The sequence below is a fragment of the Microcaecilia unicolor genome, chromosome 2 (assembly GCF_901765095.1).
Source record: "Microcaecilia unicolor chromosome 2, aMicUni1.1, whole genome shotgun sequence".
NCBI classification, from domain to species: domain Eukaryota; kingdom Metazoa; phylum Chordata; class Amphibia; order Gymnophiona; family Siphonopidae; genus Microcaecilia; species Microcaecilia unicolor.
The window spans coordinates 501,061,266-501,082,938 of record NC_044032.1 but is presented as its reverse complement, the minus strand read 5'-3'; the positions used below and the strand labels follow the sequence as shown (position 1 = coordinate 501,082,938).

The window sequence follows — 21,673 nt, the reverse complement described above, 5'->3', positions numbered from 1 at the left end:
ACTTTAAGGAGCCTGGACTAAATGGACAATGGGATCCTACCTATAACTCTTGAATAAGGCATAATATTCTGGCATGAAAGTATTTGTTTCTCAGCTGCACCCAGCTTGGTAAAACATGAGGCTTGGCTATGTGTTTACTGATAATACAACCTGATCTTTGCACAGAACTGAGATATGGTAGAGGTATAAAAGCACAACAGGTTCTGTTTGGTTTCTACACTTTATCAAGAACTGGCAGCTGTTTTGTACTCAGAGAGGAAAGAAGTGATCTAGCTGCAAAGATGTCTCAACTTGAAATTGCAATGGCTACGATCATTAGCGTCTTTGGCAAGTATGCGGGGACAGAAGGCTCCAAGAAGACTCTCAGCAAAGCAGAACTGAAAACTCTGGTGGAGAACGAACTGCCTGGCTTTCTCACAGTAAGCAGCCTGTCAGGAGGAATGCTTTAAAAGCAGGCACCCTGAATCCTGTCTGGGGTGTGCAAACCTGGTCTCTGAGGGCTACAAACAGGTCAGGGTTGTCAGGCTGACACAATTGTGCAAATTTAGCTTAGTTCCTGAACTAAATAGGTGCAAATATATCTCATGACCTGTGAGTGTTCTGAAAACCTGGCTGTAGACCTCCAGGATCAGGGTTGGGCACCCCTGAATTACATACTATGAATTGACTTTTTCTGTAGAAACATTGTAATGTGTTCCTGCTGTCTGCTTAAATTCCCTCACCCCTAGTCAGTGAGATGTTTAATTGATTAGATTTCAGTAATCGAGTTTGTTCTTTTGAGTTATGAGACTAGCATTTAATTGTGTAGAGATTATATAGTCTCATCAGAACTCTTACGTTTGGGATACTCAGGTTCTGTGGTGCAGCAGAAAATCTTTCCACTGTCTTTGTTCTTTTTCACTGATGCATATTTTAAAAAAATAATAATAATTTGCTGTCAGCATCAGATATTAAGTTTCCTTGGAGTCTGTTACTGTACTTTTGTGGTTATTAATTACTGTCAATAAGGGGTTACACATTTACCCTGAGATTCTATAAATGGCGCCTTAATTTCCACGTGGAAATCGAAGCATGTTCTATAACAATGCGCGTAACTTAATTGGTAAACTAGCTACTCAGTGCTATTAATTGGATGGTAACAAACAATTATCAGCACTAATTGGCTTTAAGCTGTACAAGCACAACTCGCTAAGCGTATTCTGTAATGTGGTGCGCTTAAATTATAACTCACACAGTTGAAAAGAAATGCTCACGGGCAGACTGTGAGCATTTCTAAAATCTATGCTTGTTGTTATAGAACTCACCTGCTCTGCACCTAATTTAGGTGTCAGAATTTATGCCAAGTAAAACATGGCGTAAATGGCCGTGACTAAATTTGGTTGCGTGGAAAGGTGCTTGCCGTATTCTATATACAGCACAGAAATTTAAGCCTATTCTATAAAATATAGGCATACCTTATAGAATACGCCTAGACTTACTTTTTTTCCGCGTGGAATTTTCAGGTGCTACATATAGAATATAGACCTTAATGGTAACTGCAACAAACAAATAAACCAAACTCCCGGAGCTCAGGGGCATTTCTGGAACTGGGGGGTTTTCTAATCTCACGATTCCCCCAGGGGCGTAACCAGCATTGGCTTTTGGGGGGTGTCCAGGGATGGCCTGGGGGGGGGCAATGCATCTTCTCCCCCTCCCCCCAAACTGCCACAATGTAAATCTTACTTGCGCTGGCGGGGATGCCCAATCGTCACCAGCAGACAAGATCCGCTACCCGGTCTGTCCAACCAGGAAAAAGTCAGTGACCTCTTTTCCAGGCACTGATGTCTGCACTCTTCACGCATGCACAGTTCATACGCAAACTGAGCATGCGTGAAGAGTGCAGACATCAGCGGCTGGAAAGGAGGCCGCTGAGTTCTTCCTGCTTGGGCACTTTGGGCAGCGGATCTTGTCTATTGGCTAGGATTGGGTATCCCCACCAGCCATTCGATATCTACTCCAGTTGTGGAGGGGGCCTGAGCCAAAAGAGGAGGTGGGGGAGGAGGCCCAGGCCCCCAAGGATCCCCCGTGGCTACGCCACTGTCTCTGTTCTTTGTTTTGCTTCCTTCTTCTGAGCAGCAGCTGCAGGCTTTCAGATGTACTGGTAGATTAGCTGAGAGCTCTTTGCTTAGTTTTGGAAATGAAACAACTGAAAAGAAAAGAACAGTAAGACGTGTGGTTGAACTTTTCTTTATCAGTGAGGGGGAGTTCTTGATGGTGCACTAGCTGTTCTCCAGTTGGGTTTTATAAATCCAGCTTTGGTGGGAGAAAGAGCAGAAGTTGCTTATCAACTGTCAAAAAGAAAAAAAAAATCAAGCTCACAAAGCTTTTGCAAGATTTTAATGGAGCAAACCAGCAGGGTCAAGTGCAAATGGATGCTTCCCTGCTTATAAGTTTCTAAGAATCTGTCCTTGCTAGATAGGAGAGATTTCACACTAAGGGATTCTTTCACTAAAGTGCATTAGGTAGTTAATGTGTGAATTAGCGCACATTAACTGCTACTGTACAAATGCATTAATCAGTTTTATTTTAGAGGTTTGTGTGTGTTAATTCACGCATTACAGACATTTTGTGTTAGGGGCGGTAGCTTGGTAGGGCATGGGCGTTGAATGGCCGTGAAAAGTATATTGCAATTAGCACAGGTCAGTTAGGAGGCGCTAAATGTATCCTCACTAATTGTGAGCAGGGTACTGTGTATTAATGGATGTTTTAATGCAGAACCAGCAAAGGATATGCTGAGCACACACACACCCTCCATAGTTGCTGCATTAAATTTGCACTTAACACTTTAACACAATAAAGCATGAAAACTCCCAAATCTAACACACCTTAGTAAAAGGACCCTTAAATGCACTACCTGCCCCGCTATTCAGTCAGAAGAAATTTCATACCAAAGTGAACATTAAATACAAACACCCCCACTCCAAAAAAAGAACAAAAACAAAAAACAAGCCAAAAAGCAGATGTTTTACCCTATTTTGTGTGTGTGTAACCAGCGTACAAGCAGGAAGTGATACTCTCCAAGCTGGATGCATGGGTTGATGGTGTATCTGACACAAGGGATCATCTTTAGCAATACAACCTGTGAGCCTTAAAATTTCACCCTGCTGTCTCTCGTACTCCCTCTCTGGCTTATTCCTAAGTCTCATTTTTGCATTACTATATCACATGTGCATCTTGGGAACTTTGTCATTTTGGAAGAACAGATGTATTAGAAGGTCTGGCCAGAGAACTGTGCACCGTGGAATAGAAGATCTGAATTCATATCCCCATTCTTGGGGGTTGGTCCAGCCTAAGCCAACTATAGAGTTGGTGTGCCGAGTCCTGGGGAGGGTGGAATAATGGCTGATGCTACTGCAGGGACCATTTCCAGTTAATAAGCCAAGGTGAAGGTGAACTCTGAAGAAACCCCCATAAGGCCTCTGAGTGTTCTAGAACCACTCAAGCATACCACTGGAGAGGAAGGAAGAAGATGAAGGGCAAAAAGGGAAAAATACAAAAACAATGAAAAAGGCCAGTGAGTTTTGATGGCTGCATCAAATGACCACATTGCATTGGTGTGAGGCCAACGTAGAGTTCCGCAGGACACCATAATTTACTAGTACAAGTCACTAGACTAGGGTTTCTCAACCCAGATATCCACAATGAATAAGCATGAGATGCACTGTCTCCATTGTATGCAAATATATCTCAAGCATATTCATTGTGGATATCTTGAAAACCAGACTGGCTGGGGGTTGTCTGAGGACTGGGTTGAGAAATCCTGCACTAGATTGTGTAGAAAGACTATTTTTGGGTTCCCCATATGTTTCAGGCTTCCAGCTCAGTTGAGACCATGTCACCATGAGCACTCATTCACAACTAGCCAAGATATTTTTTACATTTTCTCTCTCTGCCTCCTGTCGTACAACTAGTTCAACTACTGGCAGCCACAGAGTGCAGCTCCCCCAGTGCATCATACCAAGTAACAACTAATGTGGCGATATCAGACCCATGGATACCTGAATGCGGAGTCCCCCAAGGATCCCCCCTCTCACAAACCCTCTTTAACCTAATGAAGACACCACTAGCCAAGCTATTAGACAATCAAAACCTTAACCCATACATATATGCAGATGATGTCACGATCTACATCCCATTCAAACAAGACCTAAAGGAAATCACCAACGAAATCAACCAAGGCTTCCAAATCATGCACTCCTGGGCGGATTCGTTCCAGCTAAAACTCAATGCAGAAAAAAACACAATGTCTTATACTCACATCACAACACAATACAAATAAATTAACCACCATAACCACCCCTAACTTCTGCCTCCCCATCTCAAACAATCTGAAAATTCTGGGAGTCACCATTGACCGAAATCTCACACTCGAAAACCACATGAAGAATACTACGAAGAAGATGTTCCACTCCATGTGGAAACTCAAAAGAGTAAAACCTGTCTTCCCAAGAGCCATCTTTCGAAACCTGATACAATCCCTGGTACTAAGTCACCTGGACTACTGCAACTCACTCTATGCTGGCTGTAAAGAACAGACCATCAAGAAACTCCAAACAGCCCAGAATACTGCAGCCAGACTCATATTCAGAAAAACAAAATATGAAAGTGCAAAACCCCTAAGAAAGAACCTACACTGGCTCCCACTGAAAGAACGTACCACGTTCAAGATATGCACGATTGTTTATAAAATCATTCATGGAGACGCCCCGACCTACATGCTAGATCTCGTGGACCTTCCGCCCAGAAATGCTAAATGATTATCCCGCACCTTTCTCAACCTACACTTCCCCAGCTGTAAAGGGGTCAAATACAAACTAACACATATGTCCAGCTTCTCCTACATGAGCATGAAGATGTGGAATGCACTACCAACTCACTTGAGAACGATCAATGAACTAAATAGCTTCCGTAAAGCTTTGAAAGCCTCTCTCTTTATCAAAGCCTACCACGAGAACCCATAATGACAAGGACACAACCCCTTACACTCCTTTATTCAGAATGTCTCACGGTATAGCTGCATAACCTGAGCCTCTTGTCTTCTTTCATCCCTTTGTAACACCAATTGTATTTCTTCCCTGTTACAGCAATGCCATAACAGATCTCTGTAAGCCACATTGAGCCTGCAAATAAGTGGGGAAATGTGGGATACCAGTGCAATAAATAAAAAAATTAATCTGACCAGCAACTGTTGCCATACCACAGTGATGAGACTTTCTTACACTTGTGAACTGTAGACATTGCCTCTCTGACAAGCCCAGTCCCCTATCCCACAGAGCAGAAAACAAGCTGAGGAACTGAATCCAGGTCTCTTTCATGGTAGCCAGCAATATTGTCACTGAACTATCAGACCAGTTCACAAAGAGCTTTTAAAATATCATGCCATTATTGTACCTGAAGAATTAAATAATAATCTCAACCAGGGCAATGTTCATTCCTTCTTAAAGGATGTGTTCTGTCAGTTGCATTATTGAATGAAAATGATGGTAATATTTCAAACAATAAACCATTCAGGTGTGTAAGCCTTTTAAAAACCTCATTTTTAGTTTCTCTTGGCAATGTGTAACTAAAATCCATAAGACATTGCTTTGCTGACCGTTAATGGGAACTCCATGCATGTAAAGCAGGGCATCCCAAATCTGTTCGGGCAACTCTGCGGCCAATCAGCTTATGAATCTGCATGAGTTAAATTCAGGATTCAGCTCATTTGACAAGCATGTCGAGTTTTACTTGTTTCTCTCCCCTTGTATTTCTTTGGCATTTATAAAAGCCATCTGTAAATAGTTACATATGTGAAAAAGCTCTTTAAAAATTGGCCTTTGAAAATTGCTCTTTGAAAAATTGCATGTGAACATTTTTACATGCACTAAGCAGAGGCTGTCTTGGGACGGGGTCAGGGTGTGAAATATTTTATTTTCAAAACAACATAAGCTTTACTTCTTTTTTTTTTTAACTGGGACAAGGTAGCCACAGAAAAAGCAGCTGCAAATTTCTGTGGTTAATTTTCATCAGGCAGCTTTCGAAGTGAAAGTAGTTTTATTTTTAATCCATCTTAACAATAATATAATTACCATAAAGATGTCTCTTTAAGGGCCTCTTTTACCAAAACGTACTAATGATTCCCACCAGAAGCAGAGCCAGGTTGACGGCGCGGGGGGAGCGAAAGTGGCGCGAGAGCAGACTTCCACCAGCGCACATTTTGAATGCAACACGTTGAGAAAAAAATAGGCGCCGGCAGAACTCCATTTGAGGAAGCGGCCGCTCCCCTGGTGCCCCCCCCCCCAGCTACGCCACTGATTCCCACGTGGCAATGCTGACGAAGCTCATTCAGGGGTCCTTTTACTAAGGTGAACCGAAAAATGGGCTGCTCTAGTGTGGGCACATGTTTTGGGTGCACGCAGATCCATTTTTCAGCAGCCTGTAAAAAAGGCCTTTTTAACATTTTCGCAGAAAATGGATGTGTGGCAAAATAAAAATTAGCACGCATCCATTTTGGGTCTGAGACCTTACCACCAGCCGCTGACTTAGCGGTAAGGTCTCATGTGGTAAGCGTGCGGTAATCGTCTATGCATGTAGAATGATGATTACCGCCTGGTTTCCGCTGCGTGCAGGAAATTAAAAATTATTTTCCGGCGCACGTAGCGGACGCAGGTAAAAAACGAAATTACCACCCGGGTCTCATGTTAACCGGGCGGTAAGTCCAAATTGACACGCATTGGGTGCACGTAGGCGCCTACATGGCTTAATAAAAGGGCCCCTCAAAGTGAATGGGCTTTATCGACATTCTGCATTAGTAAAAGAGAACCTAAGTTCTTAGAATATAGATGAAGTCTCTAATATATCCTGCTTTATCTCATGCTTAATTGGGGTATTCTGATAACCCAGAGGGTTGTGGGCATACCGTGACAGGTTGGGAAGCCCAGATATAAAGATTGAATATTGATAAGTAGGGATGTTGTCATTTTAAAAATAACATAAAGTATATTAAGCGAGAAAGAGGAAAAGGAAAACTATGATGATCATTAAAGGCAAGAAAGAGGGTTACTGGTAATTTCAGAACTCTAGCACCCTCCATTGAGTTACATAGCTGCAACCAGAACATAAACCTTCAGTTTGCCCACAAAAAAGACAGGAGGGAGGGAGGAAGAGGAGAAGGCCAGCTGAGTGCATGATTATGTGAACTATAGCACCACCTTCTGTACTGCAAAGAAACTGCACCTCCACCTTTCTACATTTCAGTCAGGAATTTGCCAGGTTGAGAATACTGCACAAATTTTTGACACATGCTTCAAGTTTATTCCCCTTCCCAGTCTCTGTATTTAAACCTGAACATTAAGCATAGAACTTAAACTAAAGCACCCTACTCCTCATTATCAGAGCCCCCCTATAGCAGGACCCAGGGAATTCAGAAAGGGTAAATCATTGCACACATATCCATCAGAAAGTTTTCTTTCTTTCTTTCTTTCTTTCTTTCTTTCTTTCTTTCTTTCTTTCTTTCTTTCTTTCTTTCTTTCTTTCTTTCTTTCTTTCTTTCCCCTTAACGTTTGGCTTCCCTACTTCCTACTAGCAAGGGAAAGAAACAGAGACTCCACCACATTCAGAAGGGGAAATTGTTAAAGAAAACTACGGGACTCTATAGTTCCTGGGTCATCCCAGTAGGAAACATTTAGAGGGGGACAGTGGACAGGGTAGCTGCACAAGATCGCAAAACTACTATAGAAGGTATATTTAGGCATAGCGAATAAAAGAGAGCCACCTAAAAGGGTTAGCATTAGGGTTAACAGTGAACTGTGAAATAGCCAGATTTGTATTTTGAATAATGCAGGCAGTAGGGCTGCTATAAGGTGAAAGCAATAAGGTGTGTAATAAATACCATATTGGGAAAAAGATGTTCTGTCATTGTATTCAATGATTCTATATTTTAAATCAGATGTGTCCAGTTTATATATAGTGGCGTAGCTGGGGGGGGGGGCCTGGACCCCCCTGCTGCCGACCCCTCGACCCCCCTCCTGCCACCAACCCAACGTCGCCTGCTTTTGTGCAGGACATCAGAAACAGAAGGAAGCCTTTTGTGAGAAGAAGAGGACCTTGGCTGGCGGGGGTTGGGATCCCCGCCAGCAAAGGTAGGCAATGGCGGGTTGGTGGCGGGAGGGGGAGTCGAGAGGGTCAGCGGCGGGGGGGGGGGGGCGGCAAAGTTGGTGGTGGTGGCGGCAGCGGCGGGGTTGGCAATGGGGGGGCTAAAATGGGCCCCCTCACCTTGGGCTCTGGACCCCCCTCCTGCCGAAGTCTGGCTATGCCCCATTATGTAAGAAAAGCTTCAAGTTGTGCACACAAATGGGAAGAGTTTCAAACCTTCTCACAGGCACAGCCCATCCCAAATGCTGTACATTGAGCTAAACAATTTGTGTGCACATCCTTCATTTCTACTGGAAAACTGGAGTAAGCTACAGTATTCAAAGCCTGATTGCCAGGGCTAGTCAGAGAAGCTACCTACAGAAGGGAATATAGCAGGACTTGTGCAATGTGGAGAAGTAGCCTAATGGTTAGTACAGTGGGCTGAGAACTTGGGGAACTGGGTTTGATTCTCACTGCAGCTCCTTCTGATTCTAAGGAACTCACAATCTTCCATTGCTTTAGGTACAAAACATAGAGTGTGAGCCAACTAGAGACAGAGAAAGTAACTGGATATAATAAATGTAAACTCTTTTGATTGTACTACTGAAAGGTGGTATATCAGATTCATGATCCTCTTTTCCAAACAGAATCCTAGATATGGAACACTTTAGCCAGTATATCCTATTTCACTGCTAACAACAGTGCACTTTTGTTTCCATTAGACTACAACGGACAAGGTCACAATCGATAAATTACTCAAGGACCTGGACGAAAACGGAGATAGTGAAGTTGACTTCAAAGAATTCATCATGTTTGTGACGGTGCTGACCTGCATTTGTCATGAGTACTTTACAGAGGGAGCAGGAAAATAGATGTCCAGTTTGAAAATGAAACACGTAACAGCCAAGGAGTCACCATTTCTTCAATAGCACAATTTGTCCTGTAGATTTTGTTCCATTTCTTGCAGGACTGTTTATTATTATAAAAGACATGTTACAGAAATAAATATTATTTTGCTTTTGTCTTTGACTTCACTCGAGTTGTTAATTGTACATTAATGGGATGGTTTCTGGACTGCTTTATATTTGTATTTAGCTCATACCTTTCTAGTAGTAGCTCAAGGTGAGTTACATTCGTGTATAGCAGGTGTTTCCTTGTCCCCTGAGGGCTTACAATCTACACTTGTAGATGAAGCAAAGAGGATGAACAGAGCAGTTCTATAACTGGGGGTCTGCAGTTACGCCAATGAGATTATTGGCACTTTCATGTGTATAATGCACTCTGGTTAAGTGCAAGGCCTCAGGACCGAAGTTTCACTTGCACATAGCCGGAGTGCGCACATAACTGAAGTGACCATATCCAAAGCATTATTTCAGTAACCATACGTTGGATCTCAGCTTCGTCATGTACAACTGCAGACTGCACAGCACTTGTACATCATGAAGCTGGGAGCCAATGAGGTTGGGGGTGGTCCTCACTTGTCTTCTCTCTCTCTCTCTCATTGGCTCTCTCTCTCTCTCCCTCATTGGCTCACAGCATTGTGATGCGCAGCTATCTGGGTCATGTGGCATTTGTACATCACAGGGCTAGGAATGAATGAGGGAGGGTACTGATTCCCAGCCATTTCCTTTGGAGAGTGCACCTAAATGGAGTGATTTTGAAAAAGGCCAATCAAAACATTGTACTTAAACGGAGCATATGCTTATGGCTGGTGTGCCTAATTGGAGTAAGTTGGCATTACAATGAATGGGAAAACTTTTATACTGTATCTTTCCATTGCAGATAAGCAGAGCGTGTGCTTATCTGATGTGTGCTTAAGTGGAATGCATTGTAACTACACTGTGCTATTCTCTAAGGTAGCACATAGCATACACATGGGCACGTCTCCAACTTACGCATGTATCTTACAGAATACTATAATTTACAGATTTTGCACGGTGCACATAGCATGCCCATTTATGCCTGCCATTGACCTGACATGAATGGTCATGCCCAGGCCCATCTGAGGCGGGGGCCTCAGGCGGCACTCTTTTGGTAGCGGCATCTCTTCCTTCCTTCCTCCACCCCATTCCCTGAGTTTACCTTCTTTCTTCATGTTCCAAAAGCGACAGGCGTGATTCCCATATGCTGCCCTGCCGCCAGCACCCACCTCTTCTCTTTTCTGCGGCTGTCTCTCTAATGTAACTTCCTGTTTCCTCAGAGGCAGCCTCAGTAGAGAAGAGGCCAGTGCTGGTGGCAGGGCAGCATGGGGGAATCGCTGCCACCACCCAGCTTTTGAAACATGAAGAAGGTAAACTCAGGGAATGGGGTGGAAGAAAGAAAAGGGAAGATGCTAGAAATTGGCCAGGGAGGTGCCATCTCAGCCCTGCCTCAGGCGGCATCTTGCCTTAGGCCGCCCCTGGTCATACCTAAATATAGGTGCATCGATTCGGGTTTACGCTAGTATTCTGCAGCAGCATCTTGGTGCACAGTGCACAGCTAACAGGAGGCATCAAGTTATAGAATTGCCCCCTAAGGGGGGAATTCAGTAAATGGCACCCAAAGCCACGTCTGGATGATGTGCACTACGTGCAAATTCTATAAAGGTAATTCCATGCAGAGCTGTCTTTATAGAATACTAGCTTAGCACTCAATTCCAAGCCTAACTTTGGGCGCCAGAACTTTTGAGTTTTAGGCTGTTTTGGATAGATTTGGCTTTTAGGGGAAAGCTTGTTTTAATTCCTCTCTAGGTGTGTCCCATTTGGTGCTACTTTTATTATTACACCTATGTGTATTTTATATGTGTCACTCTGCCTGCACTGATGCACTTATGCTTGCATTCTGCACCTGTTTGTGACTATGGAAATGTGTATTGATTGATACACCACTCTCACATTGCTCTGTATGTATTATTTATACATCCATTTATGTCATCTTTTATGCTTGCTACATAACGGTTTTTATCTATGTGATCATTTTGACTGCATGATTGTACACTATGAATTACCCCAGGACTCTATATATCGAGTCAAGATTTCCACTTGGAAATTGAAGTGTATTCCTTAACAATCCACATAACTTAGGGCCCCTTTTACTAAGCGGTGGTAAGCCCACGAGGGCTTACCGCTTGCTAAACAGGAAGTATCACCAGGCTACCACAGCAGCCCAGCAGTACTTCCCACCCCTAGCATGCCATCATATACAGTGCTACCATAGGCGGTCGGTGGCCCAACTGTTTGGGGAGGCTAAAGGGGGCGGGGTTAGGGGTGGGGCTTAAATCCATAATTGTCTGATAACACACAGAAAAAATAAATAAATAAAAATAAAAGTCACAATTAATACCTTTTATTAAATTTAGTTATTAGATATGTATCATATGTCAAAGAATAAAGTGGTTGCTCAAAGCATATTCTAAGCACAATCGCTCAACTGCAAAACACTATGCACAACTTTGTGCAAAAACACACTCAGAACCTTACTGCACCATAAATATTACACTGGGCAGAACCTAATACACCAATATACCACCCATACGGAAAATGCAGACCATCAACAATATGAAACAAGGGATCATAATATCACAATTTTCATGTAGAGCCACAAAACACCCTAATTCATGTTTAATGTGGGATAAAATGCCATAAATAAGTAAATAAATATAAACTTTTAATGTTGAGCACCTGATTCTCAAAGTGGACATATTCCAAACACTATAATGAAAATAAAATGATCTTTTGTACCTTTTTGTCTGGTGAGTTTTTCTGATCATGCTGGTCCAGTATCCAATTCTGCTGCTATCTGTCCTCAGTGCAGGTCAGGAAGTCATCCTCTTTAAATAACTCCCTGGCAACCCAGGACACCCCCCCTCTCCCAGCAGTAAGGTAAACAAACCATAAACCAATTTCTACAATTGGTTACACAAGGCTAGAGGGCTTTCACTGCAGCTCCTGCTGTGAGGATGGAGGTAAATCAACAATTTAAACCTCTCTGAGCACAGCAGGGGAGGCTTAGCCTGTCCAAGCCTCTTATACCGGGTGCCTATGAGTGCTACAAAAATATATCTATTTTTGTAGCGCTGGAGTGTACTCAGCGGTAACTGGGCAGTGCCGCTCGCTGCCCAGTTACCGCCGGGTTGAGGTAAGGGTTCCCCTCCTGAAATGGCCATGCGGCAAGTGCTTTACTTGCTGCACGGCCATTTCCTACGGGAAAGAGAGACTTCCCTTTTACCTGCTGCAGTAAAAGGGGGCCTCGGCACACGTGGAAAAACACGCGCAGACGCCAGTGCAGGCCCCCTTTTGCTGCAGCTTGGTAAAAGGGGCCCTTAATTAGTTAACAAGCTAATCAGCACTGATAATTGGAGTGGAGGAGTAGCCTAGTGGTTAGTGCAGTGGACTTTGATCCTAGGGAACTGAGGGCCAGATGCACTAAACTTTACGAGCCATTAACGAACAAGTAGTAAACCCTGGCATGCACTAAATACGTTTTTTCCGATGACAGTAGCAGCTAACGCAAACGGAATGCAGATGAGCAAATTGTGTAGAAATCCTATTGAAATGAGATGCACTAAGCTTTTAAGCTTGCCCTAATGCTGGAAAATGCTGGGAAATCTAACGAGAGGTCTGGGGCTGCGCAGGCTTGGAAAACGTATAAAATGTAAAAAAAAAAATCGGGAGGGGGCAAAAATGACCAAGTGCTTGTCAGGAGTGTCCTTTATTGGCGACTTTGTCCCCCCCCCCCCGCCTGAGGTCGCCGCCGCTCCCCGCTCCCCCCTCCCCCTGCATTGAAATCAGAACTTTACTCAGCCCCGGCCCCCCTCCCTTCCTTCCTTCCTTCCTTTCTTGAAATGACAGCTTCCCCGCCATCCTCCGCCCCCCCTGAGGACGTCGCCGCCGCCGCTCCCCCCTCCACCCGCCCCCCTCCGTCTGCCACCGGGCCCTTACAGCGCCTCTCACCTCCGTGTGAAGGCGCTGCACCGGCAACAACAGCTGATCGCCTCTCCGGACTTCCCTCCTTTCCTCCCTGGCCCGCCCTCGTCTGTTGCTACTATTGGAGATTCTACAACATTAGACCAAAAAATGGAAATATTAATTTTATCCCTAAAATGAACAGTTTTAGTACGCGTTAGACATCTAGGCCTTGGTGAGATAAACATTAAAAAGAAAACCCAATTTATAATGATCTGACCAAGGAACAGGTTGCCAAGAAGTTGAAGACACCAAATCCTGTGATATATAGGCTATAATGGCCATACAATGGCCCTTAACATGAATTGACTGTGCATCAAACCTATGAAAATGACAAAAGCTGTAAAAAATCAAATACATTGCTAGCTTCATGATCATATGCATCTTCCAAATGGAGATTAAGATTTCCAAGTAATAAAAGTCTTGTGAACCTAGGGTTCTTTTACCGAGCTGCGGAAAAAGGGCCCTGCGCTAGCGGTGGGGGCCATTTTTCCTGCGCGCCAGGGCACTTTTTACCACAGCAGATAAAAAGACCCCAGGCACACATGGCCATGTCGTAAGAGAACTCTTACAGTGTGGCCATGCGACGGGGAGCCCTTACTGCCATCCATTGAGGTGGCAATAAGGGTTCCCGCGCTAACCCAGTGGTAACTGGACAGCATGCAGCAATGCCCGATTACCTCTGGGTTACCATCGCGCAAACCATTTCCGGAGGTTTCCTTTTTCCCCAGAGATGGTGCTTGCTCGGGGTGGGACTAATGCTGGCAGCTGCATTGTGCCAGCGGTACTCCTGGAAGAGCAAGCGGTATGCCCATGTTGGGCTTACCGCCGCTCTGTAAAGGGCCTCCTACAGTAGTTACATAATATAATATAGTTTCCAGAAATGTATCTTGAATTTTTGACCAACTACCAGGAGGACAATAAACAAAAATAATCCCAATGGGACCTGGTTTGACAGGAAACTCATCTAAAAGTTGATGTGGAGGGGTATTTTTGATATGACGTCCAAATTCTGAACATCTATCTTTTTTTTCAAAAATGTTATGGACGTTTTGTATTTTGGACATTTTGTGATTTGGACTGGGTTTTTTTGTTCCATTTTGGAAAAAAAAACGTCCAAGTACAAAACGTACAAAATCAAGCCATTGGGATGTAGGAGGAGCCAGCATGTTTAGTAGACTGGTCCCCCTGACTTCCCAGGACAGCAATAGGGGCACCCTAGGCGGCACTGCAGTGGACTTCATAAAATGCTCCCAGGTACACATTTGACCGTTGCTCCCTTACTTTATCTGCTGAATCCCCCAAAACCCACTACTCCCCAACTGTACACCACTACCATAGCCCTTATGGGTGAAGGGGGCACCTATATGTGGGTACAGTGGGTTTCTGGTGAGTTTTGGAGGGCTCACAGTTTCCTCCACAATTGTAACAGGTAGGGAGAGCTAGGAGGCTGGGTCCACCTGTCTGCTGTGCACTGAACCCACTACTAGACTACTCCAGGGACCTGCATGCTATTCTGATGGACCCAAGTATAACATCGGAGGGTGGCACAGAGGCTGACAAGTAATGTTTTTTATCACATTTTGGGGGGTGGGAGGGGGTTAGTGACCACTGGGGGAATAAGGGAGTCTATTCCTGATTCCCTCCAGTGGCCATCTGGTCATTTAGGGCACCTTTTTGTGCCTTATTCATAATAAAAACAGGTCTGGCTCAAAACGTCTTAGTCCTGGACATTTTTGTTTTGTTCCATTATGGCTGAAAAACGTCTAAGTCTTAGGAATGCCCAAGTCCCACCCTGAACACACCCCTGAAACACCCCCTTGACATTTGGACATACTTCTAACAGACTGCATAGAAAAATGTCTAAAAAAAGGTTTCGAAAATACTGATTTGGATGTTTTTGTGAGAAAAACGTCCAAATGCAGACATGTCATTTTTTAGACATTTTTCTCTTTTGAAAATGAGCCTGATATTAACATTTCAAGACCTGGAATAATTTTTCTTTCAATGAATGTAAGCTTAAGAAAACTTTTTAAAATGATAGCCAAACCACCTCCCCTTTTATCTGTTCTGTTTCCTGACAGGACACAGTATCCAGGGGAAGATAAATGAGCTAACATGCAGCTATTAGAATCTGTAAGCCAAGTCTCTACAATAAAAACATTCCAGGATCAATATCTAAAATCAAATCATTAAGTAAAAAAAATTGTTATTCACAGACCTAAGTAACAAAAACAAAGGGGAAGCTCGCTTAATATCTGTGTGAACACAAAATGTTACCAAAACATGTTCACACGGATATTAAGCGAGCTTCCCCTTTGTTTTTGGTAACGTTTTTTACTTATAGGCCTGGCATTAAAATACAAAGATAGCATAGGAGTAGCATGTGCCATCACAAAATGGTTGTAATCTTTCCGTAACAATTTCAAATGTCTCATTCGTTTACCCTAAGACCCAAATTGTGCAGACCTCCGAGATTGTTTCTATGTGACCACAAGGTAAGGAATAAATATCTATTACATAGCATTTGGGATTTCTTGAGCTTTGGTCTTCAATTTGTAATTTTTCCATATGGCAGGTACTAGACCAGATGTAAGGCTAGAGTTAATAAGAGTCAGAATTTTGGGCAGAAGATCCAGTTTGGGAAGACACATCCAAAATTACCTTTACTATATCAAATTGCCGAAACACTACCATGTTTTTCACTATCGTGATACCCAAGACCCTGTAACTACTACTAAATGTATACTTTCTTATACAAGTCTTATATATTTCTTAGATACTTCTTAATATGTTAGTTGTTGAAACAATATCATGTTTTATCATTATCATACTACCCCAAATCCTGCAGTTATCACTACATGTATACTTTCTCATGTATTTCTGTTACTCATGATGTATTGTAAGCCACATTGAGCCTGCAAAGAGGTGGGAAAACGTGGGATACAAATACAACAAATAAATAATAAGAGAAAACCAAGCAGAAGGAAATGGATCAAGAGAACAAAAGGTGGGACAGGTACCCTTTAGTGTTTTCAGGAGAGAATGCGGTGTTTGTAACTGGAAGGAAGACCATATAGAAAAATCTACATTAGAAACAGGAACCTGGACAGAACTATCCAGAGAGATATTTAAAAGAGTTGAATAGGATGCAGCAACTGCTGTAGAGGTGGCAGGGAGTGTATTGATCAGGTCTTGAACCATGGAAAATAAATACTGCGAGAGTGCTTCTGCTATAGGGCATTATCCCTGGATTTAAAGTTGTCCTTGGTAGTGATGGAAAATAGAACAGAGCTCCTTAGAAAGATTTGAACCTTTTTTAATTCGATCCCTAACATAGAAGGATTTGGCTCTCTTCAAATGGAAATTATAATCTCTCAATTTTGATCAGAAGATTAATGAGTTCTCATTTGTCTTGAATTTCTGACATTTTTGTTTTGCCTTGTGGAGCTGCCTTTTTAGTAACACAGACCACTGTGATACCAGGGCTTGGGCAGAGGGAGATGTTACTGTCTTTAGAGGGGCAACTTAGTCTAAAGCTGAGGAGTGCACAGAATGAAGGCTAGTTGCCATGGAATCCGGACTGAGAGCCTCAAAGTCAGGGGGGATTTTATGGGGGTTGACATGGGTTAGAAACTGAGAGCTTTTAGGGCCGGGTTCGCTAGTGAATTGGGGAAGCTGGAGTGAAATCGAAAAGTGAGTCATAGAATGGTCCGACCAAGGGATTTGAGTATAAGAGAAGGCAGAGGGGGAGAAGAATGAGTCAGATGGAGCAATGACTAAGCCTAATATATGACCTCCCTTATGGGTAGGAAACGTAACCCATTGGGATAGATTTAAGTCAGCCAGTGTGGACAGAAGTTGCTGAGAACGACGATGGGTAAGGGTATCTTCAAATCCATCTTCAAATCCCTGCTTAAAGCCCACCTCTTCAATGTCGCCTTCGGCACCTAACCTCTACACCTCTACCCAGGAAATCTTCACTGCCCCAACTTGACATTTCATTCTTTAGATTGTAAGCTTCTTTGAGCAGGGACCGTCCTTCTTTGTGCATTTTGTACAGCGCTGCGTAACCCTAGTAGCGCTCTAGAAATGTTAAGTAGTAGTAGTAGTGGTGGTATCAATGTGGGTATTAAAATCCCCAAGAATAAGAATATTTGAGTAGTGAATGGTTGCTTCTGTTATCGCCTGGAAACAGAGGTCCCATTGGGCCTGTGAGAAGGAAGGGGGGGGCAATAACACAGTAAGAAAACCAAGGGGTTAGGTGCCGCAATCCTAACTACAAGAATCTCTAGGTAGGAGAAAAATGGAGACATTTCAGTTAGCTGAAGGCCACCCCCAGCTCTTGAGTGCCTCGCAAGAGATATAACCTCAGACCTTTCAGGAAGGCAGGAATAGAGATGGCTTTCCTCTCCCACTATAGTAGCGCTTATGCCTGCAGGTGTCATCCATATGTGGGTACAGTAGGTTTTTGGTGAGTTTTGGGAGGCTCACACTTTCTACCACAAGTGTAACAGTTAGAATGGAATATGGACCTGGGTCCCCCTTTGCTACAGTGCACTTGCCACTAGGCTACTCCAGGAGCCTACTTACCGCTTTAATAGGACTGACCGTAACATCTGACATGGTCATTGAGGCTGGTATATATTGTTTCTCTTATATCTTTTGGGGGTGTAGGGGGGAGGAAGTCAGTGACCACCGTGAGTAAGGGGGTCATGCCTTAATCCCTCCAGTGGCCATCTGGTCATTTAGTGCACCGTTTTATGACTTAATTGTGATTGACTACTCCCCTAACAAGGCTCATATATGATTTTAACCTCCACCTTAACCATATATCACATAGAGATCATTCATATGTTTTTTATGTTTTTTATCGCCTCAGCAGTGCATATGACCAACTTCACTCTTTTATTGGACATTCAACAGCACCCAAATCCTCACTGGCGATAATATTTTATTAAACTGTTTCTTCATTTACTTATTTAACTGTTTATTTTACTTTTTAATTTTTAATCTCTAAGTTACTTATAAGCAATACTTAACTTGCACTGAACGGTCAGACCAGGGGTTCAACAATGCCCGACATGCATGTTTCGCCCTAAAAGGCTGTGTCAAGGGCTCCCCCTTAGCCGTTCTTAGTACCAGCCTCGCAATGTTTTCTTTCTGGATTTCCTCCTGCTAATTGTTAATTGTGATTGAAACAGGTCCAGACAAAAACATTCAACTTTTAGGCCTGGATGTTTTTGCTTTGTTCCATTATGGCAGAAAAACGTCAAGTTGTGGGAATGCTCCTATACAGCCCTCCAGTGGCGTCGCGAGGGCAGCTGACACCCGGGGCGGGTCGCCGCTGCGCACCCCCCCCCCGGGTGCAGTGCGACGCACCCTCCCCCCTCCGTAGTGCAACACCCCCCCCCGCCCGCGAGAACATACCTGGAAGGCGGTGAGGGGCGGGTGGGAGGGCCAATCCACCGAGAGCACGCTGCTGGGGGGGTGTCGGCACCTCGCTGGTTCCCTGCTCGCTCTGCCCCGGAACAGGAAGTAACCTGTTCTGGGGCAGAGAGAGCAAGGAACCAGTGAGGCGCCGACACCCCCCAGCGGCGTGCACCTGAGGCAGACCGCCCCACCGCCCCCCCCTTCCTACGCCACTGCAGCCCTCAACAAGCCCCTGACATGCCCCCTTGTGATTTGGATGCACTTCAGATGAACTGCATAAAAAAGTCTTAAAACTGTGATTTGAAAATAGCGATTTGGACATTTTTGCATGAAAAATGTCCATTTGCGGCTTTGTGGACATTTTTCAGTTTCAAAAATGAACCCCACAAGCTAGTACTATTCCACAGCATGACAGACTCTTCATTTCTGCAGGTAGAGTAGAAGTGTTGCTGCTCTGGAGAGTGCTGTATTTATGAGTACTTTTTTTTTGTTAGTCTAAGTTTCTTTTTTGTATTTGATGATTGTAATAGCTATGCTGTCATTGTTTTTGGTTAATTTTGTTATTTCTTTTCTGTACTGTATTGTTTATATATTAATACAATATTTCAATAAAGAAACTTTGTGAGTACTTTTTAATCCAACAAACTGTGTTTTTTAACACTGTTTATGCCTTCTAAAGTTGAGGAGTATTTCAAAACGTTTGTTAACACCGTTTTATGCTATTTATGCCTTCTAAGGTTTAGGCTGTTTTGGATAGAATTTTGCTATTAGGGGAAAGTTTTTTTCTTGTTCTCCTTTAGGTATGTGTCTTTTTTGGTGCTACTTTTGCTTGTCTATAAAGATATAACTGAGAACGTTATATGATTCACTCTGTCTGTATTCATACACTGATGCTTGGATTTCACACTAGCTTGCTCTGTTGCAATTATAGTCAATTTATGCACTATCTGTGTACCTATTGGTGTGGCTTGCTGTTTTGCATGCCACACTTCTGTGGTTGTTTTAATTACGTTACATTATTTGTATTTTGTTTCTTTTAATTTTAACAGTGCAGTCATAAAATGTATCTGTATGTTTTTATATGATTTAATATTCATTTGTATGTTTTTTTAGTTTAAATCTTTTTATTCAAAGCAACATCACTTATAATGGATACAGCTTGTGTCTAACAACCTTAAATTTAACATTTCCATTGTGCAACTCTATCCAACCTCTTATGTCAAGGTAGTATAAATTTTTTTTATTAACATTCCCCCCCCTTCCCCCCCTCCCCCCCTCCTTCTCCTTCCCCTCTCCTTCCCCCTCCCCCCCTCCCTCTGGTCTTCCTCTTCCCCCTCTTATGAAAGCTATTGATTATAGAACGTTCTAGGCAAGTCGACCAATTCCAAGTCTTCCCTTCTCTTTGCCCTACCCTCCCATCCTCCCCCTGGAACTGTCCATAAATATAGGAGTTTTAGACCAAGACCTCACACTGTGGTCTTCCTCATATTGGAATGTGGGGGTCTCCCAACCGGTTAAGTATCACACTACGAGCCCTAGGTGCAAGCACATGTATGTAACTTTTCCAAGTCAAGTATAGTTCTCTTTGTCTTTTAAATTTCAAGTAGGTGTCTCGTAATTCCATCGTCAACAAGGTGTGGAATCTATTGCGCCATTGCCAATATGTAGGAGGTTCCCGTTTGACCCAGTTGACCATTATGCATTTCTTTCCGATTAAGCATGCTTTATATAGCAATAAATTATGGTAAACAGCACTGGCCCCCCCCCACTGCGTCCAGACCCAATAGAGCATATTCCGGGCGCAATAGAATATGTTTATTCAACACATAGCCCATAAATCTAAATATTTTAGCCCAGAATCGCCGAATCTCCCGGCATTCCCATAGAGCATGATAAAAAGTGCATATATCTTTTCTGCACCTTTCACACATAGGTGACTCCACTCCCCCCATTTTATGTAGTCTCATTTTAGACGTATAGGCACGAAAAATCACCCGTCCTTGGCATTCTCGTAATTCTGCACTACCTACTTTTCTGGGAATCTGCTTCAAATTACTTAACAACATTTGCCGTGTTATCCCTTTCTTGGTGTCTGCTGACCATTTCATTGTAAGAGAATTCATTTGTTTCGGTCTTTCAGTATGCATAAGCCTTTTGTGTAAGAGTGATATTGATATGGCGTCTTCCGTTGGCACTTCATACAGCTGATCAATTTTGTTTGGGATATCCATAGCAAGATATTGTCTAGGGATACCTGCAATGTAATGGGAGATTTGTTGATATGCAAAGGTGTCCATCCATGTGACCCTTCCTAACCCTAAAGATTCCACTCCCTTAATCTTACCATTGGAGTCTACCAAATCTTGCACAATCGTAATCCCTTTATGTCTCCAAACTCGGAATCTCGAATTATCCATTCCTGGCGTAAAGTCTTTATTCCCCATTATAGGTAGTAGCCCACTCTGGTGTGCGTTAAATGCCCATGTTCGTCCTAATTCTTTCCACACCATCCGAAGCGGTCGGACCAACAGACTAGACCTAATATGTTTTGGAAGGGAAGATTGCTTAGCCTGTAGCACATATGGCAAGCGTAATGGATGAACCCATTTTTCCTCTGCCTCTCTCGGTGAATGGTAAGAGGTTCCTAATAGCCAATCTCCCACGTGTCTCATTAGACAGGCTCTATTATAACGTAACAAATCTAAGACCCCCATTCCTCCTCTATCCCATGTATCCAACATATGTGTCCAACTTATTTGCGGTCTCTTCTTGGCCCAGAAGAAGCGAGACAGTAGCCCCATCAATTTCTTCCTATCCCTTTTCAAAAAGTATATAGGTAATATCTGGAAGCAGTAGAGCCATTTTGGGAATAGCACCATATTAAATAAGGCTATACGCCCCGACAGAGACAGTGGCAGATTAGACCATCTGTCCAGAAGACGCCTTGTATACTCAAACAAAGTAGTTATATTTTTCTGGTACAATTGGGATGGATCCCCTGGCAGCTGTATCCCTAAGTAAATAAAGGATTGATCTTTGCGTCTAAGTGGGCAGGCTAGCCGAGACCATTCCTCATCTGACATGTATAGAGGTTGAATCTCAGATTTGTCCAGATTAAGGCCAAATCCAGAGAAATCCCCAAATTC

General features: G+C 43.3%; 1 protein-coding gene across 1 annotated transcript; it reads left to right on the top strand.

The window, feature by feature from the left end:
- Positions 1-221: 221 nt before the first annotated feature.
- Positions 222-9,180, top strand: S100P (S100 calcium binding protein P). The gene is made up of 2 exons (XM_030192589.1): positions 222-419; positions 8,874-9,180. Exons 1-2 carry the CDS (start codon positions 282-284, stop codon positions 9,021-9,023), a joined length of 288 nt encoding a protein of 95 aa, XP_030048449.1. The 5' UTR covers positions 222-281; the 3' UTR covers positions 9,024-9,180.
- The last annotated feature ends 12,493 nt before the right edge of the window (positions 9,181-21,673 follow it).